General features: G+C 44.5%; 1 protein-coding gene across 2 annotated transcripts; it reads right to left on the reverse strand.

Moving 5' to 3' along the window:
• Positions 1-2,238: 2,238 nt before the first annotated feature.
• LOC119160057 (endothelin-converting enzyme 1) lies at positions 2,239-20,515 on the reverse strand. Of its 2 annotated transcripts, XM_037412801.2 has the most exons (14): positions 20,433-20,515; positions 19,498-19,622; positions 18,169-18,400; positions 15,542-15,640; positions 13,804-13,881; positions 12,952-13,061; positions 10,256-10,314; positions 9,808-9,859; positions 8,189-8,256; positions 7,077-7,213; positions 6,005-6,070; positions 4,687-4,794; positions 3,513-3,589; positions 2,239-2,601 (listed from the first exon to the last, which is right to left on the reverse strand). In XM_037412801.2, exons 1-14 carry the CDS (start codon positions 20,490-20,492, stop codon positions 2,496-2,498), a joined length of 1,377 nt encoding a protein of 458 aa, XP_037268698.2. In that variant the 5' UTR covers positions 20,493-20,515; the 3' UTR covers positions 2,239-2,495. The 2 variants fall into 2 exon arrangements, with proteins under 2 accessions (XP_037268698.2, XP_075745598.1); XM_075889483.1 differs by lacking the exon at positions 3,513-3,589 and having other exon boundaries at positions 2,331-2,601.
• Positions 20,516-21,376: the final 861 nt, after the last annotated feature.

Here is a 21,376-nt window from a genome sequence, read left to right on the forward strand (position 1 = left end):
TGGCAAAACATCCTGCAGTCGAAGGAATACGTTTAGGTCATTTGAAGAGCAACACTTTATGGTCTACCCCTCCAAATGTGTTGCACCTTGCTACTGAGGAACCAACCAACTTTTCGCCACACACGACTGTTTCTAATGGGGCTACCATATCCGAACTATACCTAGACATCACTAAAACGGGACGGAAAACACTACCAGAACTTCGCATCATTCGGAGGAGAGGGAAACAGCGCATCCCACATAAATAGAGGTGACTTCATCATCGAGCCACTACCACACAACATGCGTCTACATTTAATTTCATTTCATTTCATTTATTTATACTGTTAGCCCAGAAGTGGGCCGTTACAGGGTGGAAGTACAAACAATTATTTGCAAAAAAGATGTACCGTACAGGTCTCGAGATAATTTCTCGATATTATTGTGACCAGCAACTCGAAGTTATACATAACATATATAAATGGAACACACATGCGATGCAATACATACGCGCAGAACAGCACATGATGCATTTGAGGCGGCACTTTTGCACCGCGCTGAAGATTTGAAAGACAACTACTGCAGAATCATGCAACCAACAAAAAGTACACACACACGCCAAAAAAAAAACACATATGTCACTGTTATTCGGAAAATAAACGTTTTAGATTCTGTTCAAATGATGTAAGCGAGGAACAACCAATTATAGACTCTGGCAGCATATTCCAATCTTCAATAGCACGTGGAAAGTAACTGAACTTAAAGCAATCGTTACGTGGGACTAGGTGTGGTATATACATATTATGGCGATGTCTGGAGTGTTCTTGTGTGTTGACCTGGAAGTAATCTGAATAGTTTAGTTTAAAATGATTATGAATTAACTGGAAGAGGAATTTCAGACGCTCAATCCTCGTCCTAAGTTCAGGACTATCCAGTCCAGCTTTTTTACAGAGTTCAGTAGGAGAATGATGTCGGCGATATTTATTAAAAATAAATCTCGCACCAAGTCGCTGTATTTTTATTATTTTATTGCAGTTTGTCTTTGTGTACAAACTACAGTTCCACAAATATTGACGTGGAGCACGGGGCAAAGCGTACGATATTCATATGTGGGGTTGAACGTCCCAATACCACCATGTGATTATGAGAGACGCTGTAGTGGAGGGCTCCGGAAATTTAGACAGCCTCGGGTTCTTTACCGTGCAGCCAAGTCTGACCACACGGTCCTATTGCATTTCACCCTCCATCGAAAATGCAGCCACCGCAGCCGGGATTTGATCCCGCGACCTGCGGGTCAGCAGCCGAGTACCTTCCACTATAGACCACCGCGGCGGGGCGGCTTTGCTGTAAACGTGCGTGCTTTGCTATAAACCTGCGCAGAAAAAACCTGCGGCGGCATACCAGTTCTACTTTTGCATCATGCAGTGGGAATTTGGTTTGGTAGGTTCTTTGTTACCCAACACACTATAAGGTTCCGCCATGAGACGTGAAGGTCACACCGAGTTTGTGTCAAAAATATTACAGCAGAGGCCCGTTTGCTTAGATTTAGGTGCACCTTAGAGAACGTGCACCGTGTGGTTTATTTTTTCTTAGTTATCATGTCGTGGGTTTGGTACGTCACAACCCCACAATTTATAATATTAAACGTCTACCAATTAGTGATGGGTGTTTTTGACACAAATGAGGATAAGATCACGCCACACTGCCAAGTCATCGCTGACTATCAAATGAGGCGTAACCGCACGCACGCGCGAACCTCTAAGCACAAGCGAGACAAATTTCCAGGAGATCATTTTGTATCTGCGTCTTAACTATTGGGCAATTTAACCGCCGGTGGGTCGCTGTGAAGAGACAAATAGTTTCAATAGATTGAAGCTATATCGTTTCCTTATTTCTAACACAGGAGTGACTATCACAGGAGTGACACAGGAGTGACTATCATAACGGTTTCATGATCTCTGCACTCCCCGTCGCAGGTCTAGTATGAGTATATTAAAACGTTTCCATTTCGAATTAAGCATAAAATTTCCCGATTTCGGTGACCTGCAAGTTATCTTAAGCGATGAACAAGAGCCGTTATCCGGGCACTCAACGAGGCCATCGGCGCATCGTTGCGAGACCAATGCGACGTGACCATCCGGGCAACCAGTCAATATAGTATCGCGGCACGTGTCTATCCCGCAGTTTTTCCCGCGACGCAGCAGGTCGAGTGTTTGCGTAATGATTTCACAAAATACAACAGACAACGAGCACACCATTTTCTGACGATGACAAAGCGTTACGATGTTTCTTTATTGACGTCACGGGTAAACGCACACAGTGAGTTTCCTGCGTCAGGGGCCGGTGGTCGAGGGCTGTCATCTGGTAAGGGCGTTCGCGGCTTTCTTCCGAAATGCTGTCGCTCAGCGTTTTAGGGGGGGTCGAGTGGGTTCTTTGTCAAACCCCGTCTCTCCCACAGGGACACCCGACGGGGCCCTCCGGTCAGCATCTCTCTCGAACTCGCCCGTCGACGACGGCTAGCCGCCCCAGGCGATGCACTTCTGCTGCGGGTTCATGGGGCTGCCCTCTTGGCAGCCGAAGACCCGGGAGAACTCGCGAGAGTTCTTCAGCGCCAGCATCACCCTGCGTTCAGGGTTTCGAAGGTTTAGGGTTCGATTCACCGGCGAGCCTCGACTTGTCACCTATAAAGATCTTACTGAGGGGTAATTCTAGACGCCTAAAGCACCACAGGAAGAAATAATCACAGTTTCTTCCTGTGGTGCTTTAGGCGTCTAGAATTACCCCTCAGTATGACGAACCAACTAGCCCAACAACAAGTACTTCTAAGTTATATAAAGATCTTCTTTAAGGATGGGCACTAATACTACTGAAGGCAATTGTGCTCTCTCCTCAGTGTCGTCAAAGTCGCGCTTCTAAAAAAAAAGTGAGTTTACGTGAATCTCAAGAGTCACGTAAAGCTCAACAAAGAGAGCCCAAAAATGTCATCGCAGTAAAAGCACCAGTACGCTTGCCGATTGTAGCCATAGCGTGTACTCCAAGTAAGCACGCCAGTGTTTTTCGCTGTTTGGAGACCTTGGCATATCCATTGGCTTGTTAATGCGTTAGGCACCCGTGGACAGGCGTTTTTTTTTTGTTTCTTGCCGCGATGCCGTCCTTGACGATTACGTTTTTCTCTTCGCAACATTTCACACACCGGATTATCCAAGCACAGTGGCACACTTTGTGCTGGATGCCTCATATGTTTTGCTTTTTGCATTAGAAGAGGAAGATTATTACTTGATCATTAATTATTGAGCAGTTCTGCCAATATCTTGAGACATATGTTGGAACACGCATGTAAGTAAACAGACACAGAGAGAGAGAGAGAGAGAGAGAGAGAGAGAGAGAGAGAGAGAGAGAGAGAGATGAGGGAGAACTGTCGCTGAAAAGTGGTTATTCGCTGACAAGGCTAACTCGACTGCCGGTGCTGCTGCATCACTACCCGCTAAGTTTGCAACGAGCTGCAGTTTTCCGTTCGTCACAGATACGCTTACCTCTCTTTTACGAAGGCTTTGTTGGAGCCGTACATTTGATACATCATGTAGTCTTGGTTCGCCTTCACACAGTTGTCCTGGGAACGGGAGACAAAGAGAGATAGACAGAGAAAGCGTTTCAAAATACTTACGGCTGCAGTAATAATTGACAGTAACGTCCTCGTCATATTCACGCGAATTAATCAATCGACGGGTGAAATGCGCGGGCGTACATTTAACGTACCGTGTGCTACAGTGACTGCATCAAATGGGCGGGCCGGTTCGCTGGGTTTCATGATTCTTCTGTTTGGCGTTCGCTTACAGGGACACCGAGAAAATATACATGTCTGTTCGTTTCCTTTTTCTTATCACTCTTCAATGAGTCAAGCTGCACTGTGGTAATTTAATCAGATTATTCTGGGTTTTGTCTGTTACTTTGTCGAGGTTGTAGTTCTGTCAGAGAGTCAGCGAACGTCTTATGATTAAGGTCACGGTAATGGTTACCTCATAAACTTTTCATCACTAAATAACAGCAACAACGTGGTCAAAGATTAACTTAGAGTACACTTAAAGGCCGCGGGAACATTTCTCTTTCGCAAGCGAAGTTTATAACTCACCGTATTAAATGGCTTATGTACAAAAAAAAAAGAAACAAGAACGACACTTGTTATTCAAAGAAATGCGACCCTAAAAAAAAAAAAGCATGTGCTTGTATGTGCTGTTTTTCAATAACTGGTGCTCTTTGTCGGCGATCAGTTGTTTCTGATATGACGGTCTCATATTTTATTGAGGTGACTTGTCATTCCACGAGGTCACGTACATTTAATTGTTGCCCGAATACAAACGCATGACCGACCGTCTTTGTTGCCTGCAGTAGCTGAAGTGTTGCGCTGTTGAGAACGTGGACAACGGTCCCATTCGTGGATAGCGAGGAGGAGAAGGTTAGGAGAGAGCATTGCACATTACAATGGAAAGAACGAACGAACGAAAAAAAGAGTGCTAGAAAAGGAAAGAGAGAAGCATACCAGGCACGCACTCGCCAAGTTTGTCCTGTTCCCATTATCCCGAGAGTGCAAGAGCTTCTGAATCATTCTGTCGAGCTTGCGCATGCAAGTTCCCAGCGAGTTCCCAGCGAGTGCTTATGTTCCAACAAACCTGGAAAGGCGCTGGGAATCGCAGCTGCGCATGCACTCACCAAGACGTAGTATATGAAGAAGAGCTTATCCGACGAGAGGTGTTCAGCGTTCATCAGACGGAAGTCTCTCTGCCATATCCTGAAGACGTTCAGCAGCTGATGGAAGGCCTGCGGACAAAGCAGAGACAGCGCGTCATACGTGACTTTGTAAGGATCGTCTCGTTCAGTGACGTCAGACAGTAGGCTGTTGTGTAGTGCGTACTCGTTGAATTCATTGGGAGCACTTATAGTAGGCTGACCGGAACGGCGTCCTCAGCCGCTTCAAATGTAACTTATGACACAAGAACTTTGCAACGCCTCGTATGTGTCGCGGTGTAGAAGCGTGACACGAAACTGCTAATCATCGTTGTAAATGGGGATTCAATGCGAGACCCTCGGACGCGGCAAAGCACATCGTATACCGGGTGTTCCAGCTAGCTTGTGCCAAAACTTATAGACACGTAAATACAATGTGTATAGATGGACAGAAACAAAGCAGTTCTGCTTGCAGCTGCCTCTTCCAACACCCCGAATCAATTTAACCTAGTCACGTAATAGTTAAATTCTAATAATTAAATATTTATAATCTCATAATTACATTATTGGGGTCAATTTTAAAATTGTAGGCATTCAACAGTAACTTTTACCAAGTCTTACGATTCTCTCAAATGATGCACAAATGTTTTTATAAGAGTGTGAAACTAAAGTCCCAATGCAGAGAAAATTCGAGGGCCAGTAAAGCCACCGACAAATTCACCATACGAATTCCGGCCACGGCGACAGCATTTCATTTGAGACAAAATACTAGACGCCCGTGTTTTCAGGCTTAGGTGCATGTTAAAGAACCCCACCTGGTCGAACTTTCCGGAGCTCTGTGGTATACGGCGTCTCGGAATCGTATGCTGGCTATGGGACGTTAATTCCGCACAATGCATTGTGGTCATTATTAGTGAGCTTTTCATACGTTTCCAAAGCTTAGATAAAACAATTTGAGTTCTCCAGAAATGGGATATTTGAGAACCACGTCCTGCTTTAGCATAATAAAAAAAAAACAGTTACAGAACACCTCAGCATTTCATCGCAGGATACATTTGCGCACGGGACACTAAAACCTTTATTCGTTTCACAGGGTGCCCTGCAGACCGAGAAAAATTCGGACTAAAGGCGTACACAGCTGCGGCATAAAATTAACACACTATATGGTGTTACACAGCATTACGCAATGTTTTATACAACGTTACACTACGTGTCATAGAATGTGTCGATTATACAGTGTTATGAAGCATTGACACAATGTCATGAATTATGACGAATAGGTTCGGACGACGTAGGTACGCACCTTGAAAGCAGGGGTGATGGCGGCGCTCTCTTCGAACACAGACTCGCGCACCGTCGAGCCGTTGAGCTGAGTCATCGAGAAAGAGCGGAAAGGAAGAAGCATACGTCATGAGCTTTGCTGTCGTGTACGCTATTTCACTACATTGTATGTGGCTTCAGCAGTAACTGAGAAATCGTTAAACAATGAATATTGATGGAGACAATGTTTCGCCAAGGTGACTTCGGCGATGTTTCCTACTCAACGATTTCTCTTCACGTAAAAACTTCCAGTCAACTTCTAGTTGACTAGCAGAACTTGGGAGAGGCCTATGTTCTGCAGTGGACGTAGTCAGGCTGAGGAGGACGAAAACTTCCATCTGTCCCCGTAATTCTATCTGTGAGTTCGCGGTTGAGATTACCAGATGGGCGGGATTTCCGGAGCCCTCCATTACACGGCTTCCCTCATAATCGCATCTTGAGCTTAGGACGTAAAACCCCCGAAATTATGCTTAGTGTCCCTTCACCTGCCTGACCCTTTAAGGCCCATCGATTCAATTAGGCTCACGATGTTCGCAACGAGCTGTTCTTTTATTCGAAAAAGAAGTCGAAAACCCAACTACTAACAGACCTACAATAGCGTACGAAGCCTCCAACACAAGGACTATCACTATAAAAAAAAAAAAAAGAGCGAGTAAAAAGGGTGTCTTTTTGGCCCACAACAATAATCGTCATCTATATTGCGTTCCATCCTTGCGCTATCGTCCCGCGCCCGGTACATTCCGGTCACGATCGACATGCCCATTATCAGGGTTACATTGCATTCTCGATAGGAAAGTGGCCAGCGCCGAGTTTTCAAGAAAGGAAGCGCACGCAAGCCTGATGACGATTATTGTTGTGGGACAAAAAGACACCCTTTTTAGTCGATATTTTTTTTAGAGTGTAGAGCAATCCGTATACTGCCGACTATGGTATTTATGGATCGTTGCGCCACGGATTACTCTAGTAAATCTTGCAGCAAACTATGCTTTAGGGTCCCTTTAGAGTCTCGTGCCTGAATGTTCGTTAATGAGCGTAGTTCGAGGAAAGGAGGTCACCTTGTGACCCGGGTTGTTGGGGTCATCGAGCGCGCTGTACTGGTCGGAGAAGCACTGCAGCTTCCTGGCGAAATTCTGGGCGGACGTCTCGCTCCACACCATTTCGGGAAACACCTTGCCGGTGTCGTAGTAGTAGCCTGAAAGCGAGCGAAGACGGCTCTAAAATTCTAAACAAATTCCTAGTTTTAGAAGTATTTATAAAAGGCAATGATTAATGGCTAAGAAAAACACAATCCCAAGAATCCACATGCCTCTTCACTTCAAGGATTCCACAAATAATCTTGCGATTGGACAAATGGAAACCGTACAGCACTGTTTTTCTTTTTGTTCTTACCACTGAGAGTTGAGCTGGTTCGCATGGCACAACTATACCGAGTTCTTGTATGTTGGAGCTGTGTGGGTTAAGAAGATTCCTAAGGCTCGACATGCCCCAAAAATATTTTTGCTGACATTCTCTAGAAGAAGCGGTGGAGCAAGCTCGTAGCAAAAAAAAAAAAAAAATGCCCTAGACACCCCCCCTCCCCCTTAATTCTTGACAAAGGTGAGTGTTTTGCCACAAATAGCTTGCTATCTGTGGCAAAGCAAGTTTTGCCACAAATAGCTTGCTATTTGTGGCAAAGCTTGCTTTGTGCGTACTTTTGTTTCTGTGTGTTTTTATCTTCCTGGTTTGAAAATTTGTTCGTCTGCATATTGAGCATTCATGTAATTCATGTAACCCACTCTGCGAAAATCCCTAGTAGGGATTGCAGTATAAATAAATAAATAAATAAATAAATAAATAAAACAAAAACAGATGGTTTTCTGAAATAGTAGTGGCCCCCAGGAAGTGCCACCTCCCCCACCCTCCGAAAAATATGCCTGGCCTAGGGTGAGGGAAAAATACAGGAGACTGCTTAGAATAAATTTCAACTGGAGATTGAAAGGACATGGACGTTAGCTTCCGCTTCTAGTGAGCTCTTCACCCAATGATGCAGAACCCGAACCAGGGAAGACGAGAAGACTAGTTCCAACAAATTTTTCACGTATTAACGACAACGCTCCATTTGGTGTGTGTGTGTGTGTGTGTGTGTGTGTGTGTGTGTGTGTGTGTGTGTGATGCAGCAGTGACTTACTCTTTTCGTATATCATCCTTGTCATGGCTCTCGTCAGTCGGACACCGTAGCGCGCAGAATGAACAACACTGCACGAAACAAAGAAACAAGGTTAAGTCTTTCATGAATTCATAACCGGGAAGACAGCAAAGCAAAACTGCTGTTAGTAAGGTTATGCGAAAAAAAAAAAGAATTTGTCGAAATGGCAAAGCTGGCCCCAATGTTGCGGTGTACTCTTCCCTCGAAAACTTCCACCTGTTTCTGTAATTCTATCTGTGAGTTCACGGTAAAGATCACCAGATGGGCAGAATTTTCGGAGCCCTCCACTGCGGATTCCCTTTTAATCGAATCTTGAGCTTAGGACGTGAAACCTCCGAAATTATGCTTTGTGTCACTTCACCTGCTTGATACCTAATTAAATAACTAAATAATCGATTAGTTATTTCGCACGTACGACAGCGCAATAATCGTTATGGCAGGAGTGGGCTGCAGGACGCAATGTACACCGAAAAGGTTAATGTACAGCATTTAAATATCAGATAAGTAAATACATTTGTTCATTAGACGAGGATGTGTTACGGATAAATGTCTTTGATGATGAATTTAAACGTAGTGCGTGGATAGTAATGTACCAAGTATAAGTTGTGCACATGAATTTGTTCAGGAGATTAAATAAAATTCACCAAAAAGGAATTGTCTTCTATTAAAATACAACAAACAGACAGATGACTAAAGTTTTGCAATCCAAAAAAGATTCGGCGCTACGCGAGATGCATTACGTCTCGGAGATTCGATTCGGAAATATACGTGAGAATTTCCGGCCTACTGTCCTCCCGGAGGCGCGTGTGTGTCTAGCACAGCTTCAGGGATGGAAAAATTTCGTTTTTTTTTTATTTTTAAACTTTGCAAGTTTTCTTCGAAGTCGTAGGCTCGCTTCGCAGTTTTGTGAATGACAATTTCTCTTCCGTGAGTGTTCCTCCGGTTTGTCGGAGAACCGGTGAGCAAAAAGTCTATTTTTGAAAACAACAACAACAACAACAACAACAACAACAACAACAACAACAACAACAACAACAACAACAACAACAACAACAACAACAACAACAACAACAACAACAACAACAACAACAACAACAACAACAACAACAACAACAACAACAACAACAACAACAACAACAACAACAACAACAACAACAACAACAACAACAACAACAACAACAACAAAGCCCTGCATTTCAAGAAACCTCCTTCTGTTCTCGCATGTTTCTCTCGACAAAGTTTTGGGAAAAGAATTGATGTTTAAAAATAAATGAATTTTCTGCTGTAGCAGAAAGGTGGCCCAGACTATAGCCTGGGCCTCCTTTGTCTATTTTGTCGTTGAGGCGAGGTATTAAACCGTAATTAAGTCGCACAGCAACTAGAAAAACAAACGGTGTTTTGTTTAGCTGGGGAGTTTATAGACAGGTATGAAGGTTTTACTCCTAAAATGTCCAAACATCATAGCATGTTTCTAGCATTAATAATCAGATATTAAGGTTTGTACGTGCATCAATTTATATGGTGTATGATTATATTAGTACGCAATTTTATAAGTATAGAGTTGACTCAAGCTAAGTCAAGGAAGACGCTGGGAAACTTACAAGACTGAACTGTTGGTAGGTACCGATGTGTTGAACAGACCCATCGGGATGACTGAAACAAAAGAAAGGATTATACGAAAAATCATTATGATAGAAGAATACAGAAGCGCATCGGTGGGGTACAATCTCAAGCATGACGAAAGCGGACAAAGAGGAAAGATGTGCTCATTTCCGAGCACTGCGATTCTCCTCCCACCACCCTTTCTTCTTTTGATACAGGGTGCTAGGGCTGAAATAACGTAAACATCACCGTACGTGTCTTGTGCTCTTGGGTGATGGACATTCCCCGATGCAGTGTTTATTGAAACCTTTTACAAGACCATTATAGACATTTAATTAACAGTTCAGACTATAGTAGACAGCTACGAAGCTGTGGCATTTTTGGCCCAACAAAACGGAGAAGCTGTATGCATAGTTGCTACTATAATTAACAGGCAAATTTACTCACAGACGGCCTGCCTCTGCATGTCGTACATGACTTCAGTGTCGAACACGCTGCCGGGCCACCTGTAAACGAAAGCCCGTAGGCGAATCACGAGTTTGCTCTTTTGTATTTTAAATGTAGAATGCCGCTGACCATGGTGCCATACAACCTGCAGCATGATCATGCGGTAATTCGCACTTGTATTCGCATAGGGGTAGGTTCTGATGGGCCACATGGGCGCCATGAATCTGTTTATTAGTTATGTCCTTTTATACCCTCTCTATTTAGACAATCAAGTTTGCGTCTCTCTGGTTGGTCATGTCGTCGAACACGTTCACGCATCTGCCCATGGGAAATCTTCCCACATAGAGTCGTGCAGGCATATAGGCTCGAAGAATTGGGTAATAGACTGAAGGAAATTCGCTACTCTTTGCTAATGTGCGCAATAACCAATTTCCTAACTTATTTATTGATATAAGGGTATACAACATTCAGATAGCTTCCCTTCTGTACAACTGGATTTCATTTCATTTATTCGGGGATATTCACAGCCCACGCGAAGACATCAAAAGGAGACTGTATCCTCACTTAACCCACACTCTATACGGCCCTTCAGGTGTGCACAGATAAAGAAAAAACAAAAGTATACAATAACGCATCTCTCTACGTACATATACCAAAGTCACCCTGCAGAGTTCGAACTACGTCCTTCAATAGAAACGACGCACTGACCGCATGATTGAACGCTATGCAAGTCGAATTTTCCTCTCGAATTTCACCTGCTTGTAGTATGGAAATGAATAGAACAATAGAGAAATACTTCAGACGTGACGTCTTAGAAGTTACCAATAATAATAATAATAATAATAATAATAATAATAATAATAATAATAATAATAATAATAATAATAATAATAATAATAATAATAATAATAATAATAATAATAATAATAATAATAATAATAATACTTACTTCGCCCACTGCGGGAGGAAAAAGGCCTCTCCACCATTCATTCATAATCCCATATGCCCAACTAACATTGTCTCCTCCTCATACGCTTGCCTTCTCTAGGAATCCAGTTGGTTACCCTTAATGACCAGCGGTTATCCTGCCTACGCGCTACGTGCCCAGCCCATGTCCATTTCTTTTTGATGTCGACTATTATGTACTTAACACCTGTTTGTTCTCTGACACACTCAGCTATCTCCTTGTCCCTTGGAGTTACACCAATCATTTTCATTTCAATTGCTCGCTGTGTCGTTCTCAAATAGGTTGAACCCTCTTTGTAAGCCTCCAGGTTTCTGCTCCGTACGTTTCTGCACCTTCCTCTTGAGAGATGGGGGCAATTTACCATTCATGATATGAGAATTCTTGCCGAATGTGCTACAACTCACTCTTGTTCTTCTAGTGACTTCAGTCTCGTGCTTCGACTCCGCGGTTATATACTTGTTCTAAGTAGACGTACTATTTTACAAATTCAAGGGCACTGCCACCTATCTAAAAAGGCTGTTCTCTTCCGAGGTTGTTGTACATCATTTCCGTTTTATGCAGATTAATCTTAGGACCTACCTTGTCTAATTCAGTAATCATTATTTGCAATTCGTCCCCTGAGTTACTCAGCAATGCAATGTCATCGGCGAAGCACAGGTTACTACTCTCCATTAACTCGTATCCCTAACTCTTCCCATTCTAGGCCTCTGAAAACCTTCTGTAAGTACGCGGTGAATAGCATTGGGGAGGTCGTATCCCCTTATTTATGTGTATATTTAGAGTAAGGATGTACAAGTGTGGAGAATAACCACTTCATCACGCCGTGGGTTGATCGGTGCTGCGATGCATTATACACTATACTTGAAGTTAGCTCTCCCGCTATATAGGTTTTTTTTTTTTTTTAACTGGCCGACTTTAAGCTCCACTAGTGCACCTGTTTGCGTACCGCTCCTTTCATCTTTTTTTTTTCCACGGCACTCAACCGCGAACCGGCACAAACCCCTACGTCTCAGAGCCTTCAGAGTTTTCCAAAACTATTTAGGAGGCAAGTCGCGCAAAAAGTTTCGAACACTGCGCAAAATTTTCGAGAAGCACCGTGAATCAATATATATATATATATATATATATATATATATATATATATATATATATATATATATATATATATATATATATATATATATATATATATATATATATATATATATATATATATATATATATATATAATGAGATCTAACAGACAGTAATATCAAGGAATGTACAGGGGAAGTTATTAGAACCAATGGAATGTAAATAAGAAGAAAGAAAAAGTGGATGAAAAAAGTGCAAAAAAAAGTGGATGGAGGGAAGGCCGCTGTGGTAGCTCAGTGGTTAGAGCAACGAACGCGTTATTCGAAGGTCGTAGGTTCGATTCCTGCTCACGACTGGTTATTTTTTCATCCACTTTTCTTTCTTCTTATTTACATTCCATTGGTTCTAATAATTTCCCCTGTACATTCCTTGGCATTACTGTCTGTTAGATCTCATTATTATTGTGTTAAAACACGGAAAACACGTTTTTCCCTCATATATATATATATATATATATATATATATATATATATATATATATATATATATATATATATATATATATATATATATATATATATTGCCGTGCAGACGAGAAAGGGAGATCAGATTGCAGATAGTTTAGAGACAATTTAAGCATTCATTTCGTACTCACTGCTTCATCCGGGCTTTCTGCGTCGTGTACGCCTTGAAGATGTCGTCTCTGAAGTGCTGCACGTACGTGAAGTACTGCTTGATGGCGTCTGTGCCCGTTGCCGATGGCAGCTGCGTGGTCAAAGGTTTTTCGCAATGTTAATTACAATTAACCCAGTCTTAGGTGCCCGTAAGCTCAGCACTTGGGAAAAAAGTGCGCCATTTTTGCAAGATTAGTAGAACATTGAACACGTACCTCAGAAACACAGAATCTGCTTCAGTAATTAACCGAGGCTACCTCTACAGTAATTTCGTAATTTCTTAACACTTGCCACCTTACGGCTGAGTGTATAGAATGTTACTACACATTTTCTTCATGTCTGGGTCGAAGAACGCAAAAGTGCTGTAGCTTTAGTCAATGAGCGTAGAATATGCACCAACGAACTTTTTGAGGGCTAATGCATAGCGTATTTTGACTCCTTTTTTTTAAATTGAGTGCACTGTTGTTTTCTATATGAATATAACTTAATTAATGGCGGCTTGAACGTTACCTTTTCATATATATGCTGCCTGTTTATGTAATACTGGAATAGGGGGCCTTTAAAAATTGATGATGATGATGATAATGATGATGATGAAATGAATATACTGTCATCCGTTTAGCATGGGGCATGTTCATGGCCAGAAAGCGACAAGCATGATTCCGCGGCCATCCTGCTAGTGGCCAGTGTCAAACTTACTAATCCTTAATTCTCAGTGCATAACAAACGAACTACTTCGCAAAATGTATATCGCATCATTAGTCGTCGTACAGGCACTGGGGTAGTATGCGTTAGGAACCCGGCGTGTGTAATGCGACGCAGGTATACCGTACCTGGGCAATGTGTTCGAAGAACTTGTCTTTGATGGCAACCCAGACGGGGTAAAAACTCAAGATCTTCTGAGACATGATCTGAAAGACAGGTAAATAACACCGGCTGTTGTTGTTGTGAAAGGAAATGTGCCACAGACTGTTAGCAATTAAGTCAGCAGCCAACACCTATACCGCTCACTTGTCCCCTGCGCTCTCTCGGGCGACTACATACAAGCACATCGTGTGTCTTGTACGCCGTCTTGTATACTTCAGACAAGTCGTAGTCGGGTTCAACGATGGAATCTCACTACAAAATATCCGAAGAATACACTTCACATAATGATTTCTGCTATCACATTGGTGCAACATTTCAAGTACTTGGAGGTTTAAACATATTTAAGCGCATTCTAATATTCACACTGTGAACAAAGTCACCAAAATTTTCATTTAAACATAAAAAATGTCGCAGTTTCATCGCAAGAAAGAATCAGTGAATGAGATAGCTACAAGTTGTAATGTTATATACGAAGCGTATATAGGCTGGAACGTATTCTTGTATTCGATCTCGCGTAACTCTCTATATAAACTCTGTATGTCTAAGATAATATGGCCACTCCTGGAAGAGAAGCGGTTTTCGTCCAGTCTATTCGCGTGGACAGCACTGCACGTAGAAGCGCACACGAACCGCTTACTGATGTCAACGAGATAACCTGTGTGCCAGTGACTGCGCCCTTATAAGTTCGCAGTATAGCTGATCGAGCAACATAGTACCTCAACCCTGCTTCCCCAGCATGCCTGCATACTCCTTATAAACGCCCGGGGTGTTTCCTCTCTTCTTGAGCTGCAATCGACGGCAGGCCTAGTACGTGGGGTGATGTTATCGCATGCACCCTCCACGCGACGAAGATGAGCAGGCTGGTTTCATCTCTGCTTCAGCCACATTCGTCGATCCCGCTCGCACGCTTTTACCCGTGCGTGGAACAGGGGGGAGGGGGAGATGTTGTCGTTGTGGGCTTTATGTGGGACATGACGGCGACGGCGAAGTTCGTCGCGAGTGACCATATAATTGGTAACGCAATAAAAGGTAAACGAGAGCATTTTTTTCTGTATTGCTTTAAGAACACGGTCATATGTTATACAATGACAGAAGACGGTAAGTAGAAAGTTGTGTGCAAGAAAGACAATACAGCCGGGAAAGCTAGATGACTGAAAGCAATAGATAACTGCACGCCAGTCACGTAAAGTACTTGTATACCCACTCGGCACATGCAATATGTGAACGACGCAGCATTTCGGGTCGATTTCAGGCAGAGGAGCAAACCGAAGTACCGAATAGCACAGCTGTCTCAATAGTACTATAGATAGTACTGGCAATTGACGTCGCCTCTTGCGCCTTACAGGCATGATCTATGATCTCGCTCGCTTCATGCTGGAACTGACGGGGAGATGTAAATCAGTGACGTCACGTATGGGTATATACTAAGAGCGGACCGCCACTTCGCTGTTGGAACAACCCAATACTTAAAATCGCCCAGGTCAATTTCTTGCAGCTGTAAGTAAGTTAACGGCATGAATCTTTGCCTAAAAGCCTATTTATTACAATTTGCATAAGTATTCCAAGAATTCACTATTAGGCTCATATGTAATAATCTGAGAGACCACTGATCACGACAAAATTTCAAGCACATCCTTGGTGTTTGTTCCCTCGGTATACACTTGCAAGATACGCTACTATTGGCGGTGCGATGTGGTTTCTCACCTTTCTCTCAGCGATGTACCTAGTGAAGCCATCCATCCACATAGTTCGATTGATGTTTTCCGTAAACGTTCGGCCGATCTTGTCCGTGGTCATCCTGGCCTGGCAAAGAACGATATGCGAACGAACTGGCGTTTACCGAGAGTTTATTACGACCATCTTTCGTTTGATCGAGCATTAGAAATACGTTTTTTTTATTTAACAGGACATGTGTGAATGAAGGTAGTACATGACATTGTACACAGAGAATAGACGAAGGTCATGACATTCACAGAGCTGTCGGATATAGCTGGAACTGACGTGAAGGGCTGGAGTTTCCGAAATTTGCTTTTCCGAAATTTTTAGTGCTACTACAACGACAATACTTGTGTAGCTTCTCCTCATGAGGGTTAAGCACACCGTAGAATCATCCTTAACTGTTCGGGGATGAATAATTTCAAGGTAAACTACAAAGCACGAGTGGCGCCGAACGCAATAGAGGCTACGGGTCTTTGGATTAAACTTATTCATCAATCTCTTTGCTTTTATGGGGTTCACCAAATTCTCGGCAAACGAGCATTGTAGAATTCCGTGTGCCTTCGCAAATTTTTTGCATCAATGCACAGCCGCCACCACGAGCTGGAATCGAACCTGCAACCTCGTTTTAGGGCCTGTCTTACCTCTCCCAATTTTTGCTTCCTCTTATAACTGTATAAAGCATATGAATTTGTTTCTAACTCTTGTAATGACGTTATCTGTACAGGTACCGTTATGCCTCAAGCAATGCTGTGAAGGAGTTTACTTAAATGACAATAATTCCTTTGTAAAACTATTGTTTTCGTCATACGGAACATTTCGTTGTGACACTAACAACATCTTTTCGCCCCCAGTAGCCCCCTTTGTGGGTTGAATAATTTTGCCAATAGACTCAGGACTTCAGAAACGAAGGAATGAGTGAAGGCTGATTATCACAACATTACCAACCTAGTGAAACCAACATATTTTAAAGGAAAAGCAAAGTTTTAGAGCCACCATTTGTTGCTTTTGCAAGTGAATCGTAATATTTATGAACTAAAATAAAAAGGAATTATGAAAAAAGCACCATTTTCGTCGGTGAGATTGGAACCCGGAACCTTCGAATTACGCATCCGATGCTCTACCACTTGGGCTAAGACAAGGCTCTAACGATGGAGCTCCGTCGTAGCTCATTCTGGTACAGCGTAAATCGATACTTGTGTCTCAGTTAATATTTGCGTCTAACTAAGAGACAAGGCCCTCCAAATGTTTTCCTTCTTCCACACAACATAATAAAAAACATTGCGATGGCGTGACATCGGGCTCGGCCATGTGTCCAGCTGAAGTGCTGGACCCTACGGGGGAAGCCAGTTACATGTATATATCGACAAACTTCGTGATTCTTCGCGGTCAGGCTCTGTTGTCCTGCTTTGTGAGACCCGGTCCTGTTTTAAGCATTGCGAGGCCACCTGTGGTGGTTCTTGGGCCCTCAGACGCAGAAACCCAAGACAAAGACAAGAGAAACATCTATCGACTTCACACACAAAACAATCACAACACTGTGGCTATCTGTACAACACACTGGCTCCGTAATTCAGTCATACAGTCCTTATGTCTACGCGCCCGCGAGTAACCCACGCGTCCTCACTACTCGGAAGTCTAATTCCGTCGGGTGCCACTCACGCTCCCGCTGAAGACGATGGCGTCGACGACGCAACCTCGCCACGGGAAGGTTGCCAAGTGCACGGCAGCTCACGAGCAGACCATCAGCTGCTCGTGCTGGACCAGGCAGCCCCACGCTGCGGCCGACGCAACACCGAGGTCGCACCTTCAATTGGCGGTTGTGCGGGACCGGCTCCGACGTGGCACCGTGGCCACGATCTCGGTGACTGGTTGTGCCGGACCCGAGTCTGGACAGGATCAGCCGCTTGCCCTGGCCCGCACGCTCGTCCGCCACAGGAACAGCATGTCAGGCCCGGCCCGGAACCGCCACTCGCCTCAGGAACATGCCACGCTCGTCCCGGTTGGGTTGGTGACACCCGCTCGTTGGTTCGGTCCCCTGAGGCCCAACGCCTAGCGCTCTTGCTAGCTGGCCGCGTTCTTCCTCTGCCCGTCGCTGTTCCTGTGGCGGACGAGCGTGCGGGCCAGGGCAAGTGGCTGATCCTGTCCAGACTCGGGTCCGGCACAACCAGTCACCAAGATCGTGGCCACGGTGCCACGTCGGAGCCGGTCCCGCACAACCGCCAATTGAAGGTGCGACCTCGGTGTTGCGTCGGCCGCAGCGTGGGGCTGCCTGGTCCAGCACGAGCAGCTGATGGTCTGCTCGTGAGCTCCCGTGCACTTGGCAACCTTCCCGTGGCGAGGTTGCGTCGTCGACGCCATCGTCTTCAGCGGGAGCGTGAGTGGCACCCGACGGAATTAGACTTTTGAGTAGTGAGGACGCGCGGGTTACTCGCGGGCGCGTAGACATAAGGACTGTATGACTGAATTACGGAGCCAGTGTGTTGTACAGAGAGCCACAGTGTTGTGATTGTTTTGTGTGTGAAGTCAATAGATGTTTCTCTTGTCCTTGTCTTGGGTTTCTGCGTCTGAGGGCCCAAGAACCACCACACCACCCCTTGGTCCAGCGGACTCACCACAACCTCCCTGAAGGAAGTCTTGTTCAGGTGCTCCGAGTACATGTACAGAAGGTACAGAGGCACGGCGCGGTCGATGCTGTGCAGGCAGGCTCGCCAGCGTTCCACGTTCGGCTTGTAGATGCCGGTGAACTGCGTGTACCACACGTTGCGCAGCACGTCCACGCTGTCCGGCAGGTACGGCGACAGCTCCACCATCAGCCGGAAGCCGAGATAGTTGAGCACCACGTAGCTGCGAACGGACAAAAAAATTCACAGCATATCCACGGGGTGAATTATGATGAGTGGGCAAAGCTCCTAAGGGGAAATCATCGCTAAAACCGTGACTGTTCAGTGAAAGTTCGCCCACTACATTATCAAGAAAGACGTGAGAAACACTGTGTGTATATATGTACGGCAGGGTCCTCGCGCTGTTGCCGTGACGCTAGGGCCTCTCGTTCTCGAACGCTGGTGTCTTGGCGGCGGCGTCGCGCAGCCAGACGACATGCTTCGGCCTCCCGCTCTCGTACGGCAGTATCTTGGCGGCGTCGTTGCGCAGCTTCACGGAGCGCTTCTGCCTCGCGGTCTCGCACATCGGGATTCTGTCTGCGAACACGCGCTGCCGCCGCTCTGCGGCCTTATCCATCGGTCAACTCCGAGCGCGCGCCAACAGCGAACGGATTTTATCACAACGTTCCCCGCCATCTAGTAAACAATCCAAGAACTAAACTAGAGGCAGCCACGCCATCTAGTAAACAATGCAAGAACTAAACTAGAAGTGACTACATACATACGCCGAGGATGGACAGACCCACGCCTTAAGGAGCATCGCCCCTGAAAAGGGGTGCCTTGTGTAAGTGTCGCTGAGGCGTGGAAGAGTCAACTGAGAGTTCCTTAGTGAGGTGTATCATACCACCTCCACGATTGGAGGCATTGCAAGATTTCCGCATCTCACCTGGTTTTGCATTGTCTCCGTGATCAGTCCACCTTTGCCCTTGCGACGCTGTCGTGTGATGACGTCATAACGACGTCACGAATTTTGGCAATTTGAGAGCTAATCGTGACGTCATATGTTGTCGTCATCACGCGATTATTTTCCACATCACTCGTGTTGGCGCCGACAACGAATTTTTTCTGTTTAATGAGACATCTAACGTTTTCGCCTGGATTGAAAAATACTTTACTGAAACGTCAAATTAACCGAGTGATCAACGCCAGCGCTTCACGTTTCACCTTTTCCGGTTGCCCGGAGTGTTTGGCTGATGATGATTTTAAATATACTATCACGAGCTTGTCCAAACGTTTTCTGGCAACAGTCTACCAAAGTGCGAAGATGGTGGAGGAGCGTACCTCGGCTGATTCTTAACGAGGTCTTCCAAGGTCCTGTTAATGAAAGTCGGCGACTTGAGAAGGATCCTGGAGTTGTCCCGCATGGACGAAGGGTGGCTCCCCATGTCCACGACAATCGCCACGTACTGAAATGCAGAGCCAGTTGCAAGCGACATTGGCAGCATTTTAACGGGAAAGCAGATACGCGCGCCGCATGCACTGTGTTTATCATCGGAAGTCTTAAACATGAGCTGCACTAGTGGCAATTGCAAGTTAACGTTGTAGACATGGTAGATGGCTTGACGACGCTGCAAATACGGTCAATATACGGTTATTTGTCGGGGAATAGTTGCCACACGAGAAGCTAAAGACACAAAGCAGCAAGGCTATACTGAGCTCAATGTATATAGAGGCACCGAAACTCACCTGCAAAATAGTCTATACTAAGTTGGTGACTATAAGCACTCTGTAATTTTCAACGTACCGCGCCTAATCTAATACTGCCCCGAATGCGCGTGCAGTAGAATAATTTGCTGATTACAGAGCTTGGTGGATTGAAAAAAAATATGTCTACATGGGCTTTGACACACGCATAGCACGAGTTCGTTTTTGTAATACTAGACCCAAGTAAACTGAAAAACCCAGTAGCGGTGGTTATTAGAGTGAAAAAAAATTCTGGCTGTTTACAAGCTGTACAACGTGCATTGGCATTATCAAAGTTCTACTGTGCTATTTTTTAGAGCAACGTACAAAGGAGATTAACAATCGGCTAACACGCCTCGTGTAATTTGCTCCCCTTTGCAAGAGCTCCTACACGATGAGGGCATCCGTGCCTCAGTCGCTTACACAGCATCGATTGGGCATAAACAATCGAAGGAGAATAGACTGGCATGTTACTTGAGTGAAATAGCGTAAGAAAAAACAAAGAAATTGACCTCACAACTTGGGCGGCTCACCTTTCGCATCTTCATGGGAATTTCTTTCGCCATCTTCGTCATGTACCTGTCAGTTCCCATGATCGTCTTATCCGGGAGGCTTAAGCTCTGAAGCGAAAAAAAAAAAACGCATGAAAGAATAGGCCCATTGTAGGACACTGAGACTCCATGGCACAATCACGAAACATGCTCAAAGGTAACCATTTTCGCTCTGCCTCTAGACCCTCGTTCATCGCGCACATTTCTTTTGTATCACCGTCCCTCTGGCAGTTAAAATCAACGTTACTAGAATTCTAGTAACGTTGGTTAAAGTCAAGATGCGAAGCAGCTAACGGCGGAATTCAATCCGGTGGTGTGTGGCGTGCAAGGTGCCCGTGATGAACGGAACTAAGTCGACTCATGCGATGCTTTGGAAGCTACTCAAGGTTTCATTTAGTGGGAGGTGGGGTAATTTTTTTCTTCTTGCAATCAATCTTTAGTGATGAACCTATGATCACCAAATAAAAAAAAACAAAATAATTTTTTTATAAAGCTACATATCCTAAGCCGTTCATGTTGTAATACCGTCGTCTATTAAGTTGATCTCGGTGGGACTGGCACCAAACGATCGCATTATTCGGCGGACGGAATAAAAATATCCGGGGTGCTCGCGTAAGTGTCCGATCACTGTTTCAGCTCTGTGTATTTACCAGATTCTCTAACGACCGTTTTCTGTTTCAAACGACCATGTATGGTTTTATGGTTTCTTAGATACAAAAATTACGTTGACACAAATATCACGCACAAATGATCTGGAAATGTATGATACTAGTATTCTTCCTATTAGAATGGCCAATCAGAAATAAATACTGTGAACCTTCCCTCCCCAATCGCCTAAGAAGGGTGCCAAGTCTGCCCGGTACCTAAAGGTCGAAGTACAATGTCCACCGTCAGCAAAATAAAAAAAAACTCCCAAGCATTTCCCC

The sequence above is a fragment of the Rhipicephalus microplus genome, chromosome 3 (genome assembly GCF_043290135.1).
Source record: "Rhipicephalus microplus isolate Deutch F79 chromosome 3, USDA_Rmic, whole genome shotgun sequence".
NCBI classification, from domain to species: domain Eukaryota; kingdom Metazoa; phylum Arthropoda; class Arachnida; order Ixodida; family Ixodidae; genus Rhipicephalus; species Rhipicephalus microplus.

Bases quoted from the DNA above. Each gene is read 5' to 3' on its own strand.
- LOC119160057 (XM_037412801.2), bottom strand. From the start codon at position 20,492: ATGGGAACTGACAGGTACATGACGAAGATGGCGAAAGAAATTCCCATG. The intron at 9,860-10,255 runs GTGAGTAAATTT...CTTTTGTTTCAG, and splicing joins CATGCAGAGGCAGGCCGTCT to TCATCCCGATGGGTCTGTTC. The intron at 4,795-6,004 runs GTGCGTACCTAC...CTTTGTCCGCAG, and splicing joins CCATCACCCCTGCTTTCAAG to GCCTTCCATCAGCTGCTGAA.